Source organism: Rhineura floridana, chromosome 17 (assembly GCF_030035675.1).
Source record: "Rhineura floridana isolate rRhiFlo1 chromosome 17, rRhiFlo1.hap2, whole genome shotgun sequence".
Lineage (NCBI taxonomy): Eukaryota > Metazoa > Chordata > Lepidosauria > Squamata > Rhineuridae > Rhineura > Rhineura floridana.
In genome coordinates, this window is record NC_084496.1 from 11,961,157 (window position 1) to 11,981,536 (window position 20,380).

At 45.5% G+C, this 20,380-nt stretch overlaps 2 protein-coding genes across 5 annotated transcripts in view; one reads left to right on the forward strand and one right to left on the reverse strand.

The window, feature by feature from the left end:
- PDXDC1 (pyridoxal dependent decarboxylase domain containing 1) overlaps window positions 1-3,316 on the reverse strand; it is a 51,425-nt gene extending 48,109 nt beyond the window's left edge. The window contains exon 1 of one of the 4 annotated variants that reach the window (XM_061599301.1): window positions 3,215-3,316. Coding sequence is in view for 3 of the 4 variants with exons in the window: in XM_061599298.1 (XP_061455282.1) it covers window positions 2,841-2,873 (33 nt within the window). In the remaining variant the exon portion in view is untranslated. The other 3 variants (XM_061599300.1, XM_061599299.1, XM_061599298.1) reach the window with 3 other exon arrangements.
- A 4,064-nt stretch (window positions 3,317-7,380) lies between these two features.
- Window positions 7,381-19,797, forward strand: MPV17L (MPV17 mitochondrial inner membrane protein like). Its single transcript, XM_061599934.1, has 4 exons — window positions 7,381-7,737; window positions 8,692-8,762; window positions 12,749-12,778; window positions 14,250-19,797. The coding sequence occupies exons 1-4, from the start codon at window positions 7,425-7,427 to the stop codon at window positions 14,427-14,429; spliced, it is 594 nt and encodes a 197-aa protein (XP_061455918.1). The 5' UTR covers window positions 7,381-7,424; the 3' UTR covers window positions 14,430-19,797.
- Window positions 19,798-20,380: the final 583 nt, after the last annotated feature.

A 20,380-nucleotide genomic window follows, 5' to 3' on the forward strand; every position in this document is an offset into this window, starting at 1 on the left:
ATCAATGGTTAATAACAATTATCATAATTAATTTTATTATCTGTTTATTTAACAACAGTACATGCACACATTATAACCAGGTTGCATCCAATCTTAGTTCTACTAAGAGCAGACCCATTGAAATGAATGGGTCTGAATAAGGACCCAGAGTAAGCTTGTCTGAAATGTTGTGTGATGCTTTAAAAACCGTATATATGTATATAGTGTATATATGTGTATGTACATATTAAATACACAAAACACACATACATTATATATATAAGTACACACATCCATATATAATGTGTATTATACACATATATTACAGACACAGGAACTGCCTTATCCCGAGTCAGATCTAGCTCAGTATTGTCTACACTGACTGGCAGTGGCTCTCCACGGCTTCAGGCAGGGATCTCTCACAGCCCTACCTGGAGATGCTGAGGACTGAACCTGGGACCTTCTGCATGCAAAGCAGATGCTCTCTCTCTATATTACAGACACACACATATATCTAAAATATATGTGAGTGAAATAGATACAGCATACACATATATGTATCACACACACACACACACTACACACATACTTGTGTAAAATATATCTATGTAACACACATGTATAAAATATGTGATTGTATATATTACACACACATATATGTATAAAATATGTTATTATATATATTACACACATGTGTATAAGAGATATATATTATATATAATACACTATACATGCACACACACCTGTGTGAATATATATATTACACACACATATCCTCTAGGATGCACACCTTAACACGGTGAGGGAGTTTGAGAGTGTCAAAGAAGCTGAGAGCAATGCCATCAAGAGTCTAGACCAAGAGGCTAGACTCCTAGCAAGTGCACCCAAGGTGGAACGGTCAAAGCTGAGACATCAGACCAAGATGCATTCAGACTCAAAGGAAGGCAATGGTAAACCACTTCTGAATACCTCTTACCATGAACACCCTTTGAACAGAGTATCCAAAATGCAACATGAGATAGTGCTGGAAGATGAGACCCCCAGGTCAGATGGCACTTAGCAAGCTACTGGTGAAGAACAATGGACAAGTACAAGTAGTGCTGTGACTAATGATGCAACCGGGTCAAAGCTAAAAAGAAGCCCAGAGGCTGATGTGCACAGATGCGAAAGGAGAGTCCAGAGTTGTACAACGTACACAGTAGGAACATGGAATCTGAAGAACATGGATATGTTATAGGTAAGTCATAATCGACTTAAAGGCACATAGCAACAACTACAAATAAAGCACAGGGCGATTTTCTTCTGAAATTCCTTGGTCCATTCCATTATCCAATGTATATTTGCAATATGATCTATAGTGCCTTTTCCCTTTCTAAATCCAGCTTGGACATCTAGCATCTCTCACTCCATATATGAGCCTTTGTTGTAGAATCTTGAGTATTACTTTACTTGCATGGCATATTAACATATCCATGGGATATTAAGGAAACAGTTCGATAATTACTGCATTCCCTGGGATCCCCTTTCTTTGGAATTGGGATGTATATTTAACGCTTCCAGTCTGTAGGCCATTGTTCCATTGTGTTCTATTTCCTGCTTGACAATTTCTTTCCCTATTTCATGCTTCTCACATTCCATGTTCCTATTATATCCATCTTACCCAAGCCACAGCATCTGATTGTCTTAATTCGCAACCTATACTCTGGAGAAGAGGCTACTGTAAGCACAGAATGTGGAGAAACTGATTGGTTCCCAGTTGGAAAGGGTGTGAGACAGGGTTCCCAGTTAGAAAGGTGTGAGACCCTATTTGTTTAATCTATACTCAGAACATATGATACGGAAATTGGGATTGGACGAAGATGGAGGAGGTGTGAAAACTGGAGGGAGAAATATTAACAATTTAAGATATGCAGACGATACTACTAGCAGAAACTAGTAATGATTTGAAATAAATACTGATGAAAGTGAAAGAGGAAAGCACAAAAGCAGGACTACAGCTGAACGTTAAGAAGACTAAAGTAATGACAACAGAGGATTTATGTAACTTTAAAGTTGACAATGAGGGCATTGAACTTGTCAAGGATTATCAATACCTTGGCACAGTCATTAACCAAAATGGAGACAACAGTCAAGAAATTAGAAGAAGGCTAGGACTGGGGAGAGAGTAGCTATGAGAGAACTAGAAAAGGTCCTCAAATGCAAAGATGTATCACTGAACACTAATGTCAGGATCATTCAGACCATGATATTCCTGATCTCTATGTACAGATGTGAAATTTGGACAGTGGAAAAAAGTAAAGAGAAAAATAAACTCATTTGAAATGTGGTGGAGGAGAGCTTTGCGGATACCATGGACCGCAAAAAGGACAAATAATGGGGTGTTACAACATATTAAACCAGAGTTATCTCTAGAAGCTAAAATGATGACACTGAGGTTATCATACTTTGGACACCTAATGAGAAGACATGATTCATTAGAAAAGACAATAATGCTGGGAAAAAACAGAAGGGAGCAGAAAAAGAGGAAGGCCAAACAAGAGATGGACTGACTCCATAAAGGAAGCCACAGACCAGAACTTACAAGATCTGAACAGGGTGGTTCATGACAGATGCTACTGGAGGTCGCTGATTCATAGGGTTGCCATAAATCGTAATCAACTTGAAGGTACATATGTATAAACCATGTGATTATAGACATTACACACACATATATGTACAAAATATGTGACATATATTATATATCATACACACACACATATATATGTCCACACACACACACACCTGTGTGAATATATATTACACACACATTAATGCATACTATATATCTCACATATTGTATACATCGTACACATCACACACACCGTGCCCACATTTGCAAGGCTGGCGTGAACCATCACTCGGAACAGCGCGCATTCCCCGTCATGGTTTCTCCCGCTCACGTCCGCCTTTCTCCCTCCGCGCTCGGCGCAAGACTCTCCCTCCTTCCCCGCCTGAAACACTCCCGAGCGAGAGCCGACCTTCTCCAAGGAGCTCTCCATGGCCGGAGGGTCTTCGGCTGCCGCGGCGGGTAAAAGACGGCGCCCCCTCCTCCTCCTCCCGGATTACTTCCGCCTTCGCTTCGGCCTCCTCAGCCGGCTCCTCCACGTTGGCAGAGCTGACGAAGTGCCAGGCGGCGGGCTGAAGGGAAAGCGAGCGGGGGGCGGGGCCGGCGAGGGCAGGGAAGTTACGCGCTCACCTAGGAGACAAGAGGGACGTCCGGAGGCCCCTACCGGCTTGCGTACCGCCTCTGATTGACAGAGGGCGCAAGAGCGCCACGGGCACGGGGTTGTGGCCGGGATGGAGGACCATACCAAAAGTGCGAATTACCGCGGGGATGGGAAACCGGGGCGGGGGAGATAAGAAGGGAAAGCTTAAATTTCGGTCTCTCAGAACCACCATGGTGGAAGACTGGCCGTCGGTCGGCGTGGCGTTCCCGCTTCCAAAATGCCCAGCCCTATATCATTTCCGGAGCTCCCCCCTCTTTAAAATGGAACATTCTTCAAACGAGGAGATGACGGCATCCTACTGACTGAGGCTGCGCACTGAGCAATGACTCGGAGAGATCGGCTATTGGAGGATGAGAAACGGTGGTTGGGAGTTCGAGTCCCGCCTTCGGCTAGCAAGCGTCTGGTGGTATAATAGGGAAGGCGCAGTTGTGTAGGTTTACTGGATTGTAGGTTTTCATTGAGGACGAAGTCCTCTCTGTGTTTGTATTGAGCCTAAGAGGACACTGGCTTGCGTGCAATAATGAGCTGTAGCTGGGTAGCAACTTTGCAACCCTTGCATAGTGGGATTTGTTTCTGATGAAACGTGTATGGACAAAATGTTTGGATGCCTAAAGATTTCGTCCCTTTCATTATTAGGCCTGTTTTGCAAGAGAAGCAAAGTAGATCATCCCATGTGAGCGTCTTGGATTTTACTTTTTTAAAAATTTAAAACACCGTTTACTGTTATTTTTGCTTTTGTACTGATTTCATAGATGATTATTCTGTATTGAATGCTATTAAATACCTTTGGTGTAAACTGCCATGGAAACGTGTATTAAAGAACAGTCTAAAAATATGTTTGTTTGTTTTTAACTTTTATTTCCCACAACAATACCTTATAATCAGTGGCAGCTGATGGCTGCATGTCAGTAGGGCAGTGGAATCCACCCGGGGTTCTAGTCCGAATTTTCAAGGAGCTCCTTGGACAGTTCCTTGAAAGTTTGGACTAAAACCCCGACTGGATTCCACTGCCCCACTGACATGGAGCTACCAGCTGTCAGTGCTTGCAATGCAAGGGTGGGGAGCCTTTTTCTGCCCAAGGGCCGCATTCCCTTCCGGGCAACCTTCCAAGGGCCACATGCCAATGATGGGTGGGACCAGAGGCAAAAGTGGTCTGAGCAGCAAATGTGAATTTTACCTTAGCATGGCAGTCTAGTTTCAAGGCTCATACGCTGTCTAACCCCCATCCAGACATTGTCAGCATTCAAGGGCATTTTCAGCCAGAGAAAAACACTTGGGGTGTGTGAAGCAAGGCCAGTAAGATGTGTGGCCTGGGGAAGTTCTGAGGGCCAGGCAGACATGCTTGGAGGGCCATATGCAGCCCCTGGGCCTGAGGTTCTTTTGTAATGCCACAAACAGCCCTCAAATAGCTGGGGGCAGACCTCTGCAGCAGAAGAGAGGAGGGGAGAGTGCCAGGCATGGTCCTCAGTCAGTGGGTGGGGAACCCCATTGCTACACCCCTGTGGTTAACTGAAGAAAACGCACTTTCCACATACAAATTATAATTGACTCATAACTTGGAACTGTCTTCAGAGAAAATATGCTTAGGGCGGGAGCATTAATCTGAAGTATACCATATTTTTCTCTTTTGGAAATCTTAATATTGAACAAATCCTTTCCCAGCTGAAATACATTTTGCCCCTCCTGCGCCTCTCATCCTTTTTCCTTGGTGCTGCCAGTGGGCATAATAGACTGTTCTTGGCTAGGACCACGTTTGCACCTTATATTTAAGGCACTATCAGACCGCTTTAAACAGTCATTGCTTCCCCCCAAAGAATCCTGGAAACTGTAGTTGGGTAAGGGTGCTGAGAGTTGTTAGGAGACTCCTATTCCACATGCAGAACTACATTTCTCGGAGTTCCCTGGGAAGAGGGATTGATGGTTAAACTGCTCTGAGAATTGTAGCTTTGTGAGGGGAATTGGGGTGTTTCCAAACAACTCTCTCCACCCTACACCAACTACAGTTCCCAAGATTCTTTGGGGGAAGCCACGACTGTTTAAAGTGGTATGATACTTCTTTAAATAGGGAGCGCTGATGGGGCCTGGGTGGATTATTGGCCTGTCTGTGTAAATCCTTCTCTGTTGTGATGCAAGGTTAAACGTTTGTACAAACAGCAATCCAGAACAGCCAGTAATTCCTGTCCGATGCTAAGGAACCAGATACACCCTCTAGTGTGCAGGTGTTCCAATGCTGAACTGTGCTGCCACACTCTGGTGACAGAAAGTGTCCCCCCATAGCACTTCTTTGTGACCTGGAGTCTTGTAGCTCCTGCTTTTCAAGCCCAAATCAAATGCGTTTTAAGTCTTCCCACCTGCGATTCCCAGCAACTGGCCTCCAGAGGCCTACGGCTTCTGACAGTAGAGGGAGAGCACAGCCGTTGTGGCTAGTAGCCATAGATAACCTTATCCTCCATGACAAGAACATCAGAACAGTCCTGCTGGGTCAGGGCAAAGGCCCATCTAGTCCAGCAGCCTGTTCTCACAGTGCTCAGCCTGTGTCTCTATGGGAAGCCCACAAGCAGGACCGGAGTGCAACAGCATTCGCCCCACTTGTGATTCCTAATAACCAATATTATTTATTTATTTGTTTATTAAATTTAAATCTCCACCTTTCTCCAGAAGGAGCCCAAGGCGCCAAACAAAAACACTAAAAGCACTCTAAAATATCTTTAAAACAACAGACTTTAAAAACATATTAAAACAAAACATCTTTGGAAAAAACAACTTTAAAAACATCTTTAAAAAGCGATTCCAGCACAGGTGCATACCAGGATGAGGTCTCTACTTAAAAGGCTTGTTGAAAGAGGAAGGTCCTCAGCATAATGTAAATGTACTGCCTTCAAGTCGATTCCGACTTATGGGGACTATGAATAGGGTTTTTCAGGAGGCTGAGAGGCAGCAACTGGCCCAAGGTCACCCAGTGAGTTTCATGGCTGTGTGGGGATTCGAACCGTGGCTTCCCAGATCGTAGTCCAACACCTTAACCACTACGCCACACTGGCTCTCGGAAAGTCCTCAGCAGGTGCCAAAAAGATAACAGATATGGCACCTGTCTCATATTTAAGGTGAAGGGATTCCAAAGGGTAGGGGCCACAACAGTATTCAGGCCATAGTGCTTCTGACAGCAGAGTGAGAACATCGCCTTTGTGGCAAGTAGCCATGATGCATCTATCTATCTATCTATCTATCTATCTATCTATCTATCTATCTATCTATCTATCTATCTATCTATCTATCTATCTATCTATCTATCTATCTATCTATCTATCTATCTATCTATCTATCTATATTTTATTTATTTATTTATTTGATTTATATCCTGCCCTTCCTCCCAGCAGGAGCCCAGGGCGACTTCATTCATTCATTTAATTGGCTTTAAACTGTTATTTAATACTGTATTTTATGCTGTGACTTGCTCTGGGGCCTTTTGGTGAAGGGCAGGTAATAAAGATGAGAGTAGGCAGCCGCCTTAGACAGAGTTAGACCATTAGTCCATCTAGTACAGTATCATCTACTCTGACTGGCAGCAGCTTTCTGGGGATTCAGGCAAGGGACACTTCCAGCCCTATTTCCAGATGCTGGGGGTTGAACCTGGGACCTTCTGCATCCAAGGCAGATGCTCCACTATTGAGCTACGGCTCAGACGCGAAACACTGGTGCCTTATACCAAGTCAGGCCATTGGTCCACCTGGCCTTGTATTGTCCGCACTGACTGGCAGCAGCACACCTGGGTTTCAGATGGGGGACATTCCCAGCCCTAATCGCAGATAGGAAAGACTGAACCTGGGCCCTTTTGCTGCCCTTCCCTTAAAGATAGCAGTAATCATCACCATCATCATCTGCATCTTTTCAAGCCATCCTAGTTGGTGACCGTCCCTCACTTGCCGCCACCTCTTGTGGGAGCGACTTCCATGACTTCGAACGGGGGAGAAAGGCAACTGAGATCCGGGCCAAAACACGGGGGCCAAGGTGGGAAGCCGCGAGGGCCGGATTGCGCGCGTCTGGAGGTGGCGATGGGGAATGGAAAAGGAGGCTGGGATCGAGGCGTCGCCCTCGGGCAGAAAAGAGGCGGAGTTGCCACCCCAGAAGCGAGCCGGAGGAGCTCATTCATGTGAAGCCGGCGGTCGGCAGGGGCGAGGGATGGCTCTGCTGGGCCGCCTGGTGCGCCGATCGCCCTGGCTGTGCAACGTGGCGCTCTACGGGGGTCTCTTCGCGGCGGGTGACGCGGCCCAGCAGCGGCTCCGGTGCCCGCCGGGCCAAGCGGGCGGCGCGGACTGGGCGCAGACGCAGCACGTGGCCCTGGTGGCGCTCGCCTTCCACGGCAACTTCAACTACGTCTGGCTGAGGGCGCTGGAGCGGCTCCTGCCCGGCCGGGCGCCCGCCGCCGTCTTGGCCAAGGTGCTGTGCGACCAGCTGATGGGCGCGCCCGTCGCAGTCCTGGCCTTCTACACAGGTGAGCCGCCGCCGCCAGAAGGAAAAGGAGCGGAGGCTTCGGAAACTCCGGCTGGGAACTGGCTTCCCTTGGTGCCTCTGAGCGCGTGCTGAGTGCAGGAAGCGAACGCTCAGGGGAGGAGCACTGCTGGAGGAGTTCATCAAAGCACCTTTGCCCAACCCGGTCTGACGTCCGGATGTTTTGGGCTGCAGCTCCCCGTCAGCTCCAGCCGGCACAGCCCAAACATCTGGAGCGCGCCAGGTTGGACAAGGCTGCTCTAAAGGCGCATCTAAATCTAGCCTGGTGTTTCCATGGCAGCCAGCCAGAAGGAAGCCTGGGGGATCCAGAAGCTGCGGGGTTTCCTTTGGGTCAGGAGGAAAGATGCCTCTGAGCATCTGCAGAGTGCAGGAAACGGCCAGGCTCCCTTGAGTTCAGAAAAAAACCTATGAGGAGGCGCCCTTTTGGATCAGACTAAGGAAAGGGGAACTCCTGTGGCCCTCCAGATGTAGATGGACTCCCATCAGCCCCAACCAGCATGGCCAGTGCGAACATGGGAGTTGTAGTCCAACAGTATTTCATCCCTGGACAGAAGGTCCCTCTAAGTCCAGCATCCTCTTTCCCAACCCAAAGGAAAGAGGGAGGGGTCCAGAAACTGCTGGCTGATCCCTGCGGATCAGGGCACCTCTGAGCACCTTCAGAGTGCAGCAAGTTTTTGAGTTTTCTTGGGAGAAAACCGTGGCTGGGTCTGGCAAGAGGGCACTTCCAGTGTCAGTTTAACATGAAGCCATGCATGGGGTAGGGTGGCCCAGCTTTAAAAAACAATATTTGAAGAGATCAGCAGATTCTTATTTTATGCAAGACAAAGGTGTTACTCCAGGCTGCATTCAGGAGGAAATGATTTATGAAGTAGATATGTGTGGCACAGTATAGACTTTTCCCTACTATTCTGATTTTTCAAAAACATTTCCTGACCAGGCATGAGTGTACTTCAGGGGAAAGAGGACATTTTCGCAGATTGCAGAGAGAAATTCTGGAATACATATAAGGTGAGTTCGATGCTGCATTAAACATGGCCCCATTTTGCCACACATTGCCACACATACCTTACTAGTTTGCCTGTCCTTTAGTCATGTATATTTTTATTTTCTCACAGCATTTGTATCCTGCCCTTTAGCCAAAAAGGCTCTGAGGAGAACATACAAAAAAGAAAGAAAAGAAGAAGGCAGTTCTAAGGCCATCCTTGCCCTCAGGCTCACAATCTAAAAAGATATGGCACACAAGGAAAAGGCAACGAGAGGGAGGTGGGAAAAGCAAGCTCCAGCACAGGTTTTTGAAGCGACTGTCCTTAAATTTAGATCTGATGTCATAGGCAGTTCTGGCTGTCTTGCGCTTGAAATTGTAAAGCAGAAATGCATCTGAACAATTGGACAGAATGCTGTCTGCATGCTTTTTGTAATATCTCCACAACTAAGGCACCATCTGCACGCCACATTTAAAACAATATTGTGCCACTTTAGCCATGGCTTCCCCCAAAGAATCCTGGGAAGTGTAGTTTGTGAAGGTTTCTGCGAGCTGGTAGGAGACCCCTGTTCTCCTTATGAAGCTACAAGTCCCAGAGTGGTTTAACAATCAGTCCTTCTTCCCAGGGAACTCTGGGAAATGCAGCTCTGTGAGGGGAATAGGGATATCCTAACAACTCTCTCCACCCTTAACAAACTACAGTTCCCAGGATGCTTTGGGGTAAGCCATGACTGTTTAAAGTGGTATGATAGTGCTTTAAATGTATAGGGCAGCTGAGGCCTGTGGTTAGAGACTTTTTTAAAAAAATGAACATGCAAGGTGGGGCTGTGTCTACAACCTCCCTCCTTTTGTGGCTGTCACTTTGCTTTTAACAAGCCTTCATTTGACCTCTCTTGCCAAGCTGTGCATTTATGTAACGCTCAGAAACGGTAGTAAGAGCACAACAACAACAAAAGAGCTTTGCAGGTGTGAAATAAACATGGTTCCTCAGAGGCATTTCTTCTTTGCGGCTGAAGGAATCATTTGTTCCTTTAAGCCTTTGTTCACCAACCTGGGAAATGTGCTAGTATATCAGGTATCATACAGTACTGATGGCGCACTGTGCTCAACTTGTTACGTTTAAAATGAGGCCTTTTACCAGGCTAAGTTTGGTGTTTGTTTTGGTGTATAAAGCCTTATACAGTTTGGGACCAGAATACCTGAAAGATAGTCTCACCCCTTATATGCCCAGCTGGTCACTGCGCTCTGCAGGTGAGAGCCTCCTGCAGATATCATCTCATCAAGTCCAATCTGCACAACATAGGAAGCAGACTTTTAGTGTGGTGGCACCAACCTTTGGAATTCCCTCCCCTTAAATATTAGGCAAGTGCCATCTCTGTTGTCTTTCCGGCGCCTACTGAAGACCTTCCTCTTTCAAACAAGCCTTTTAAGTAGAGACCTGATCCCAGTCTGCATCTGTGCTGGAATTGTTTTTAAGATGTTTTAAAATATATTTTTTAGATTTTTAAGATGTTTTGTTGTTCAGATACTTTGTTTTTTAAGATGTTTTGTTTTTTATATGTTTTCTGTGTTTTGTCACATACTTGCTGCCCTGGGCTCCTTCTGGGACGAAGGGCGGGATATAAATTTAATAAGGAAGTAAATAAATAAATAATATCTCTCTGTGCTTCTTGAAGTGGCAGCTTGAGGAGATTAAAAAAATCCCACTTGTGATAGTCTAAAACAGAATCCAGAGAGCTTCAGTTCCCTGGACCGTAACAGACTACAGTTCCCAGGATTCTTTGGGGGAAGCCATGTGCTTCAAATCTTTGATGCAGCTCTGCATTGGAGTGTCTCCTAATGTTTCGGGGAGATCTGCTTCCCTGCAATTTCCACCACTTCGTTCTAGGCAGCTCCGCCTTCTGGGTGACCGCCCTTTAGATATTGACGAGATGTATTGTTATAGGATTGGGAGGTTGGGATGCATGATTTCTATGGATCCCTTTCAGACTTGTAGCCCTGTATCGGGAAATTGGGATCTGCAGTGGAAGAAACCTGCTGAACTAGTTGAACTAATCCCTTTAATAGTTATAGCCAGTTAGTTCTTTGTTCACTTGATGAGCCAATCAATTCTGTGCAGTCTTTCCAAGGTCATTTTCCTCTGATGAAAAGCACACCAGAGTGTTAATGGTGTCTTTGAGAAAGTCTGCAGATTTACGGACAAATACGCAGGCTGAGAAAAGCTGGCAAGAAGGGGCTGTGTGGAATCTGAGTTTCTGCCATTATGCCCCAGAAGCAAAGATTCATACAGAACACAGCATAAGGACCTAGTCCTTAAGGTGGTGAAGATCAGTTTGGAGATAATGTGGGCAATACCAAAGGACACAAGACATTGGCAGGGCAGAACAGGATCTTTAGTTGACAGGGAGACCAAGGCTACGCACACAACACATATTAAAGCACAATATTTCTCCCAAAGAATCCTGGAAAGTGTAGTTTACTCCTCACAGAGCTATAGCTTCTGCACCCTTAATCAATTACAGTTCCCAGAATTTGAATCTGAGAAAAAGCTGGAAGCCGGAAAGACACAGAGAGGCTTGCTTGTTGTCTGTGCTGAATCCCAAGATATGGCTTTGGGGTGCCTGACTGGAAGCCTGATGGGGAAGCAAGATTTGTTGGACCACTGATGCTGACAACCCCTCCATCTTATGCTTGTTGGAAGTGGGGCAAAGCAACTCCTGTTTTGTTCTTTTGATAGAGTTAGGGTCCTCCAGATGGCTAGGCTTGACTACCTTTACCTGTGATGCTGTGATTGACTTCCTTCCGTCGCAGACTGATATGCTTAGGGAAGCTTGTCTGCCTCTCCTCCTTCTGCCCTTTGCCTTCTTTTCTTCTTCAACTGTCCGAAAGAGAGGAGACACCTTTGTCTCTGCTCTCTCTCTCCTGAGCCATGAGGGCAGCTCCCAAACCTGGGCGTTGCGCCTCCAACTTAGTTAATTAGTTAGAACTAGGTATGCCTTTCTACCTACAGTAGGGCCCCACTCATACGGCGGGTTAGGTTCCAGACCCCCGCCAAAAAGCGAAAATTGCCGAAAAGTGGAACACCGATGATAAAATGGCGCCCGACGCCCTTCTCAGAGCGCGTCATGCCGAAAAACGCTAAAAAAAACGGAACAAGCACTATGTGAGTGGGGCCCTACTGCAATTGAAAAATGCCATATTAGCGGAATGCCGAGAAGCAGAACGCCCAAAAGCGGGGCCCTACTCTACTATGTATTTCTATAAATAAAGTAGCTTTTCTTATTTTACTTTTCTTATTTTACTAAGTCTTAAGTCTCAGTGATCTCAATGCAGGGTAAAAGCCTGCTACTTAGATAAATGTTTTAATGTTTTTAATGTTTTTGATTGCTGTAAACCACCCAGAGAGCTTCGGCTATGGGGTGGTATACAAGTGCAATAAATAAATAAATAAATAATAAATAAATGCACACACTGGCACACATGCATCTCAAACTGTTGATAATCTCTGCTAATATTGATACAAATTTACACAACAATACTCAGGTTGTAAACATGTGTAAATAAACCATATACAGGCGGGCCCCGCTTATATGGCAGGTTCCGTTCCGGACTGCCGCCGTAAAGTGGAAATCGCCGTAAAGCAGAACCCATTGAGAATAATGGGTGCGTCGCGCAGAAATGACGCAAAAATGCCGCAAAAGTGCAAAACTGGCTTTAAAGTGGGGTATTGAAAGCCGCCGCATTAGCGGAACGCTGGAAAGCGAAGCGCCGGTAAGTGGGGCCCTACTGTATCCTAAAGACACACAGTCTCCTCTGACCTTCATTCCAAGGAAACCAAACCCTGGGTAAGCACAAGAACCCCTAGAATTCTTGCACTGCTTGGGGGTGCATGCAACAGTATCCTATTTCCTCTTGATGTGTATGAATATAGATACTGATATATCATACTTGTTTGTGCTGCTTTCCCCCTCTCGATTAGCTGTTTTAAATGTATATCTTGCTTTTGTTTCAGACTGGGCTGATGTACTGGCCTTTTGTGCAGGTGAGTTTCAATGTACTTCCCTCCTACCTTGGATGAAGATGGCAGCAACAAAACAACCCTAGTCAGCACAGCCACAAGATTGCCGTGATGCATTCTGTAGCACAGCCACATGTCCGTAGTTCCTGGGTCTTGTGTTGTGAAGCGGCCAGAGATCCTCATATTTGTGGCCCCTTGGAAGATGCAAAAAGGAAACTTGTGGCCAAGTTGGATATCATTTATGCCCCCCACTTCTTATCCTCTTGTTTGAAACCAAGGCAAATATTCTCTGGATTACTCCGATTTTGTTTCACACCTTTTAAAACTCCAGATTAAGGAGCTTTAACAACAGTAAAATGCTGGAGTTTCGCCATCTTTTAGTGCAGGGATGGGAAAACCTGTGGCCACCTCCCATCATCCCTGACCATTGGCCATGCTGGCTGGGGCTGATGGGAGTTGGAGTCTACCAACAACATTGTCTATCCTGGGAATAGACAATCCTATCAGAAGACTGCCCAGTTGGTGGTGACCCATGACAGGGCCTTCTTGGTGGTGGCCCCCCATTTCTGGAATGCGCTCCCTAGTAAGGTGTGTCAGTCTCCCCACCATTAACTTTTAGGAGAAACTTTAAAATGTTCAGGTTTGCCCAGGCAAGCTTGATAAGTATGAGAGTAGGTGATTGTTTTTAGGGGTTTTTAACTGTTGTTAAGAAGTTATTTTTAATTGTTTTTAGAAGGTGATTTTTAAACTGTTTCTAGAAGTTTTAATTGTATTTTTATAATATTGATATGTTTGCCACCCTGGGCTCCTTTGGAGGGAGGTCTGGGATAGAAATTTAATCATCTATCTATCTATCCTATCTATCTGTCTGTCTGTCTGTCTGTCCGTCTGTCTGTCTGTCTGTCTAATCTAATCTAATCTAATCTAATCTAATCTAATCTAATCTAATCTAATCTAATCTAATCTAATCTAATCTAATCTAATCTCATTTATATTCCATCTTTCCTTCAAGGAACTCAAGGCGGTGTATATGGTTCTCCCCCTCCCTGGTTTTATCCTCCCAACAACCCTGTGAGGTTGGTTAGCCTGAGTGACTGTGGCTGGCCCAGTCAGCTTTAATGGCTGAGTGCGGATTTGACCCCTGGTCTCCCAGGTCCTGGTCCAGCACTCTAGCCGCTGCACCACAATAGCTCTCACGCCACACCGGCTCAGTACTAGTCTATACATACCTCTTCCCTAAAGTGAAACTGTTCTTGGGCAAGGGCTGTCGCTTAGTGGCAAGCATCTGCTTTGCACGCAGAAGGTCCCGGGTTCAATCCTCGGCATCTCCAGGCAGGGCTGGGAATGAACCCAGTCTGAAATCTTGTTGCCAGGCAGTGTAGGCAGTATAGAGCTAGAAGGACCAAATTGGATCTGACCAGGTGAGGGCTCTGATATTTCCCCGGCACATTTTTCAATTTTGCTCTCCCTCCCTTTTTTCCTCCCCCTCAAACAGCTTTCCAACTTCAGCCTGGTCCCGGTGTACTTGAGGACAGCGTACACCGGCCTGTGTGGTTTCATCTGGGCTACTTTCCTGTGCTTTTCCCAACAAAGCGGTGACGGAACCGCCAAATCAGTTTTTCTGTTGTTCCAAGGCAAGAAAGCCGACATGGAGGAGACGTCGCCTGGGAAATAAATATATTGCTGTGATAAAGCATCCCTCACCTGTCGGAGAGGCAGCAGGCTGTGTTGCCGGATGCCAACTGCCTTTTTATTTAATTTTTGCTACGTGAAGATATAACTAAAGGTGAACACACATGACCATTTATGAAATGATAACTTATTGCGGCGGGAATGCAATCAACGGGCCTTTTGTTTGCAGAGTCCACCCATTCTGCAAGGATGATTGTACCTCTTTTTTATTTCAATTGCAGGGGTGTGTGTGTGGCTTTATGGAACAAAGGAGCTTTAAAAAAGCAATCTACCTGTCTATGGGCTAGAGTAGGGATCAGGAACTTCAGGCCCATGGACCAAATTCAGCTCTCCAAGCTTCTCAATTGGCCAGTGGGACTCTTTCCCATGCCACACCCCAGCCACACCCCCTCTCCCCCAAGCCGTGCCCTTCACTGGCCCTGTTTTGCACTCTCATTGAGCGTGTTTTGGTTTAACTGGAATGAGTCCTTGAACTCTGATCATGCCTCTTGCTTATCTGGATGGCGAGGGGTGTGTGAGTGTATATAGGAACTAGACTACTGTACAAAGGTAAATATTTATTTATTTTATTTATTTAAAATATTTCTATCCTGCTCTTCTACCCTACAATAGGGCACTCAGGACGGCTACAATAAAATTGCACACATATAATAAAATACACAATAAAAACACAAAACATTACAGTAAATTAAAATGCATAGAATACTATTAAAATACATCAAATGCATTGTGCACGCACATACAAACATACATACAGGTATATATGTGCATACACATATAAGAAAGTGAGAATAAAAGAACTTAAAAGATAAAAATAAGAGATAAAAAACTTTAAACAGTGTCAGCCTGACCCATCAGGCCCAACCAAAGGCTCTCCGGAACAAAATAGTTTTTACAAGTTTCCGGAAGACCATCAGTGAAGGAGCAAAGCGGGCTTCTTGGGGCAGGGAATTCCAAAGTCTGGGAGCCACAATCGAAAAGACTCTCTCCCATGTGTACATTTATTGCTCCTCCCACTTTTGCCTCTGGCCCCGCCCACTGCTGGAATGTGCCCCCCCTTGACGTTTGCCCAGAAGGTAATGCAGCCCTCAGGCTGAGAAAAGGTTCTCCACCCCTTTGTCTAGAATGACACACCCCATAGCACCCCTTCTGGATTCTGTCACCTGATTTGCACCTTCATTGTGCTTCATGCATCAATCCAACACACAAAAAGGTTTGATTTTCCTTAACCAAAAAACAATTTTAAGAAAGAATGGGTTTCAGACAGTAAAATAAATATTCAATAATCATGAAGTACAATGAACTATAAACAGCAACCAACAATAAAGCACTCCTATGTCCTAATGAGGCGCCTGCCAGTTTAAAATCAGTGCCCTTGGAGTAGGTTGGCCAGATGCATTTCCATCTTGCCATCTTCACTGGCCAAATAAATAAAATCCAGTGGCTTAAATGCAGAGGTTCTAGAACTGGAACATGAATCAGGCCTGTTCAAATACAGGATCCTATCAATCAGCATTAGTAAAAAGTCCCAGTGCGGAGATCCAAATGAAAATTGTTTTCAGATAACATGATCCTATTTGGGATTATTCTTCCTTAACTTTGTTCATGCGCCAATCCAGCCTGTATGGTTGTATGCCAGCCTGTCACAATGAGTTGCCACATAGCCACCTCTTTTTGCCTTTGACTGCAATCTGCAGGGGGTAGCCAATGCAGTGTCCTCCAGAAGTCATTTGACTAGATTTCCCATCATCCCTGATCATTGGTGATGCTGGTTAGGGATGATGGAAGTTGGAGTCCAACCACATCTGAGGGCACCATGCTGACTGTACCTGGAATAAAGAGAGGTCCTACATGCACCCCCGTTAATCCCATTGAACTCCTGGGGATTAATGGCCTGCCCCTAATTGATTTCACTTGTATTGATTTATTCTTAATCTGTCCCTCCGGTTTAGAGTGGGTGAAGTCTTGTAACAGTTTGACTTCCCAGCAGTAGGAAATTCTGTGCAGTCCTTCCAAGGTCATTTTCCTCTGATGAAAAGCACACCAGAGTGTTAATGGTGTCTTTGTGAAAGTCTGCAGATTTACGGACAAATACGCAGGCTGAGAAAAGCTGGCAGGAAGGGGCTGTGTGGAATCTGAGTTTCTGCCATTATGCCCCAGAAGCAAAGATCCATACAGAACACAGCATAAGGACCTAGTCCTTAAGGTGGTGAAGATCAGTTTGGAGATAATGTGGGCAATGCCAAAGGACACAAGACATTGGCAGGGCAGAACAGGATCTTTAGTTGACAGGGAGACCAAGGCTACACACACAACACATATTAAAGCACAATATTTCTCCCAAAGAATCCTGGAAAGTGTAGTTTACTCACAGAGCAACAGTCCTCTGCACCCATAATAAACTACAGTTCCCAGAATTCTTTGGGGAAATACTGTGCTTTAAATGTATGGTGTACACACAGCCTAGAAGGTTTAAAAGATTGCCAGCTGTGGGCTTTGTTTTGACAGTGGCTAGTTCCAGTCTCTAGTGCAGAGGGGGGAACCTTTTCCAGCCTGAGGGCCACGTTCTCTTGTGGGCAACCGTCTGGGGGCCATGTCTGCTATGGGCAGGACCAGATGCAAAGGTGGGTGGAGTAACTGCTGTAAAATGTTACCTTTGTACTGTAGGCTGCATTCTAGCCATGCAAAAATCATCGGTATCTGCACACTCACTGATATCTATCCATCCAGCAAGAAGCTATATCACAGTTCAAGGACATGTTCCAGCCAGGTACCAGCACCCAAGGAGGGTGCAGAGCAAGGCCAGTGAAGGGCATGGCAGAGTCCCAAGGGCCAGAAAGAGAGGCCTAGAGGGCCCCATTGGTTCCCCAAACCTGAGGTTCCCCATCTCTGCTCTAGTAGGCTTTCCCTGCTGGAGAGGAAGGTAAGAGAGTATATTTAGGAAAAGATCATCGCTCAGAGAGCCAGTGTGCCGTAGTGGTTAAGGTGTTGGACTGCGACCTGCGAGACCAGGGTTCAAATCCCCGCACAGCCATAAAGCTCACTGGGTGACCTTGGGCCAGCCACTGGCTCTCAGCCTCAGAGGGAGTCAATGGTAAACCCCCTCTGAATACTGCTTACCATGAAAACCCTATTCATAGGGTCGTCATAAGTCAGGATGGACTTGAAGGCAGTCCATTTCCATTTTCATTGCACATAGTAAAGCTTATGCTTTGCAAGTGGAAAGTTCCAAGTTCAGTTCTGGCATCTCCCTTTGAGAGGATCTTAAGGGTAGGGAAAACCCCGTGCCTCGAAGCCTAATGAGCCACTGCCTTTCAGCATGGTGACTAGGTGGACTAGTGGACTGGTTGAATACAAAGCAGCTTCATATATACAGAATAATCTGAAAAATTAGCAGATAGACTTACTGCAGGTTTTGTTTTGTTTTTGCCCAGGATTTGGATGTAATACTATGACACAGTACTTTGTTTTAGTGTAGAGTATGTTTTATTAATTTTGAGTTATGCCAGTGTGGTGTAGTGGTTAAGGTGTTGGGACTACCACCTCAGAGACCAGGGTTTGAATCCCCACACAGCCATGAAGCTCACTGGATGACCTTGGGCCAGTCACTGCCTCTCAGCCTCAGAGGAAGGCAATGGTGAAACCACCTCTGAATACCACTTACCATGAAAACCCTATTCATAGGGTCGCCATAAGCCAGAATCAACTTGAAGGCTGTCCATTTCCATTTTACTGTAATAGGATTTTTTAAAAGAAGTAATTAATGAATGGCAAAGGGCACAGTCTGTTTGGATTCATGAAAAACAAAGGTCATAGTCCATCTAGATGCATTAAAAGAAATGGGCAAATGGCACAGTCCACTTGGGTTCATGAATGGCAAAGGACCCAGTCCATCTAGATTCATTAAAGACAACGGGCACAGTCCATTTGAACTCATGAAAGGCAATGGGCAAATGGCACAATCCACTTGGGTTCATGAATGGCAAAGGACCCAGTCCATCTAGATTCATTAAAGACAAAGGGCACAGTCCATTTGAACTCATGAAAGGCAATGGGCAAATGGCACAGTCCACTTGGGTTCATGAATAGGAAAGGACCCAGTCCATCTAGATTCATTAAAGACAAAGGGCACAGTCCATTTGAACTCATGAAAGGCAATGGGCAAATGGCACAGTCCACTTGGGTTCATGAATGGCAAAGGACACAGTCTACCTGGATTCACGAATGGCAAAAGGCACAATCCTCTTGGATTCATGAAGGGGGAAAAACATTCTCCTGTACAAGATCCATCCCTGCTCTTCCCCAGGCCCCATCCCTTTCAACAGCGCCCGCACAGCAGAATTTCCATGTGGATTGTGCCTCCAAAATAACACAAGTAAAACATACACTCCTAAATATGCCAGTGTTTTAAGATAAGAATGCCAATTGGCTGAGTCATAAGTGGGTTATTGTTCAGATGACAAATGGTCAGTATGTTCAGCAAGGTGTATAATTTTTGCTTCTGTTGATTTCTGTGCGAAGGAGGCCAGTAACTCTATTCTTTTTCTGCAGTCTTTTTTCTATGCTGCGGGGCCATTTCTCGAGGGACTGAAGTGGCTTGCTCATTACAGGGCAGCACAAACATTTGTACATCACAGCATCTACTCTCACTGCAGAGAAATATTAATGGCATAATTTAATTTTATAGCAGAGTTTAATTGCTTAGAAGGAGGGTGGGTGGAATATTGAGTCATCAGTGTTCTACTTGCTAATTACTAAGATTCCTAATAGGTCATGTTTCCCATCCCCTGCAATGCACTTACACTGGAAACAAAAGGCAGAATGGGTTCTGTGCAAACCTTGTGAGAATTTTTTCACAGGGACCAAGAAAACGTTTTTTTGCGAACCCAAATGTGTTTTACCCAAGGGGATCGTGCTTTTTCTTCTTCCCGCTCATGATCTCAAGACAGTGAAATAACACAAAAGTGGCTTTGTTTATTTATTGCACAATTTGAAACTACTGAATTACACTCTGATTTCCTGCTGCTTTTCAGCTGCTGTGTCGCTGCAGATATGTGAAATACTATAGCAATTACAGAGGTTTTAATGTAAAATGGCATTCTGTATCTTTCTAATGGTTTATTAAGTGTTTTAAAAAAGAGAGAGAAAATCTGTGTGCCTTACATGTACAGTGATTCATTGTATTCGTTCTGAAGTAAATAAACTGGGCAGGGGGTCCTGACAACTACAGAGAAAATAAGCCTCCTGCTTGAAGTGACCTGTAAATAATTTTTTGAAGTATTTTGAAAGTTTTGCTATAGTGTTGTGTTGTGTTTTGGGTGGACATGGCCCAGAGAGGCAGCTTATAAATATTATTATTAATAATAAATAATTATGGTACTGAAACATTTTCCTGGTGGCCAATACAGGCATGGAAAGGAACTGTGTGTTATGAGCGATCTGTGGGATCAGTACTTGATAACTCAGACAACGGGAAACAGTTTCTCAGCCACTTCCATGCAACAGAAGTCATGTGCAAATTACATCTGGTCTGCCACATCAGAAAAGGAGAAACTGCCATGCAGTTGTGCCATAGTACAGTGGTGGCTCAATGACGACTGGTGCCTATTGGGACTAGCGGGGCAGAAGGCAGAGAGGCCAGCCAACAGTAGGTGGCGCCAAACCAATGAGGGGCAGAGCCAACAAATTTTAGTTTTGCCCCCATCCTCCTCCCCTGCTGAGCTCTACGAGGGCAACAGGGAGGAGGAGGAAGGTGACAGGCAGTGCCATCCCCTAAATTGGTTGTAAGTAAGAAGGCAGGCAAGTGGGGGCTGGCTGAGGGCAGAGTGAGATTGGTGGGGCACCTCACAGACCGGCCGCCACTTGTGGTGGGGAAGGTCTGGCCTGTGGACCTAATTAGGCCCACCTGCCCTCCCCATTTGGCCTACCAGGCCA

Coding starts and splice junctions, on each gene's coding strand:
- MPV17L (XM_061599934.1), top strand. CDS start 7,425: ATGGCTCTGCTGGGCCGCCTGGTGCGCCGATCGCCCTGGCTGTGCAAC. Junction 7,738..8,691: donor AGTCCTGGCCTTCTACACAG/GTGAGCCGCCGC, acceptor TTTCCTGACCAG/GCATGAGTGTACTTCAGGGG. Junction 8,763..12,748: donor AATTCTGGAATACATATAAG/GTGAGTTCGATG, acceptor CTTTTGTTTCAG/ACTGGGCTGATGTACTGGCC.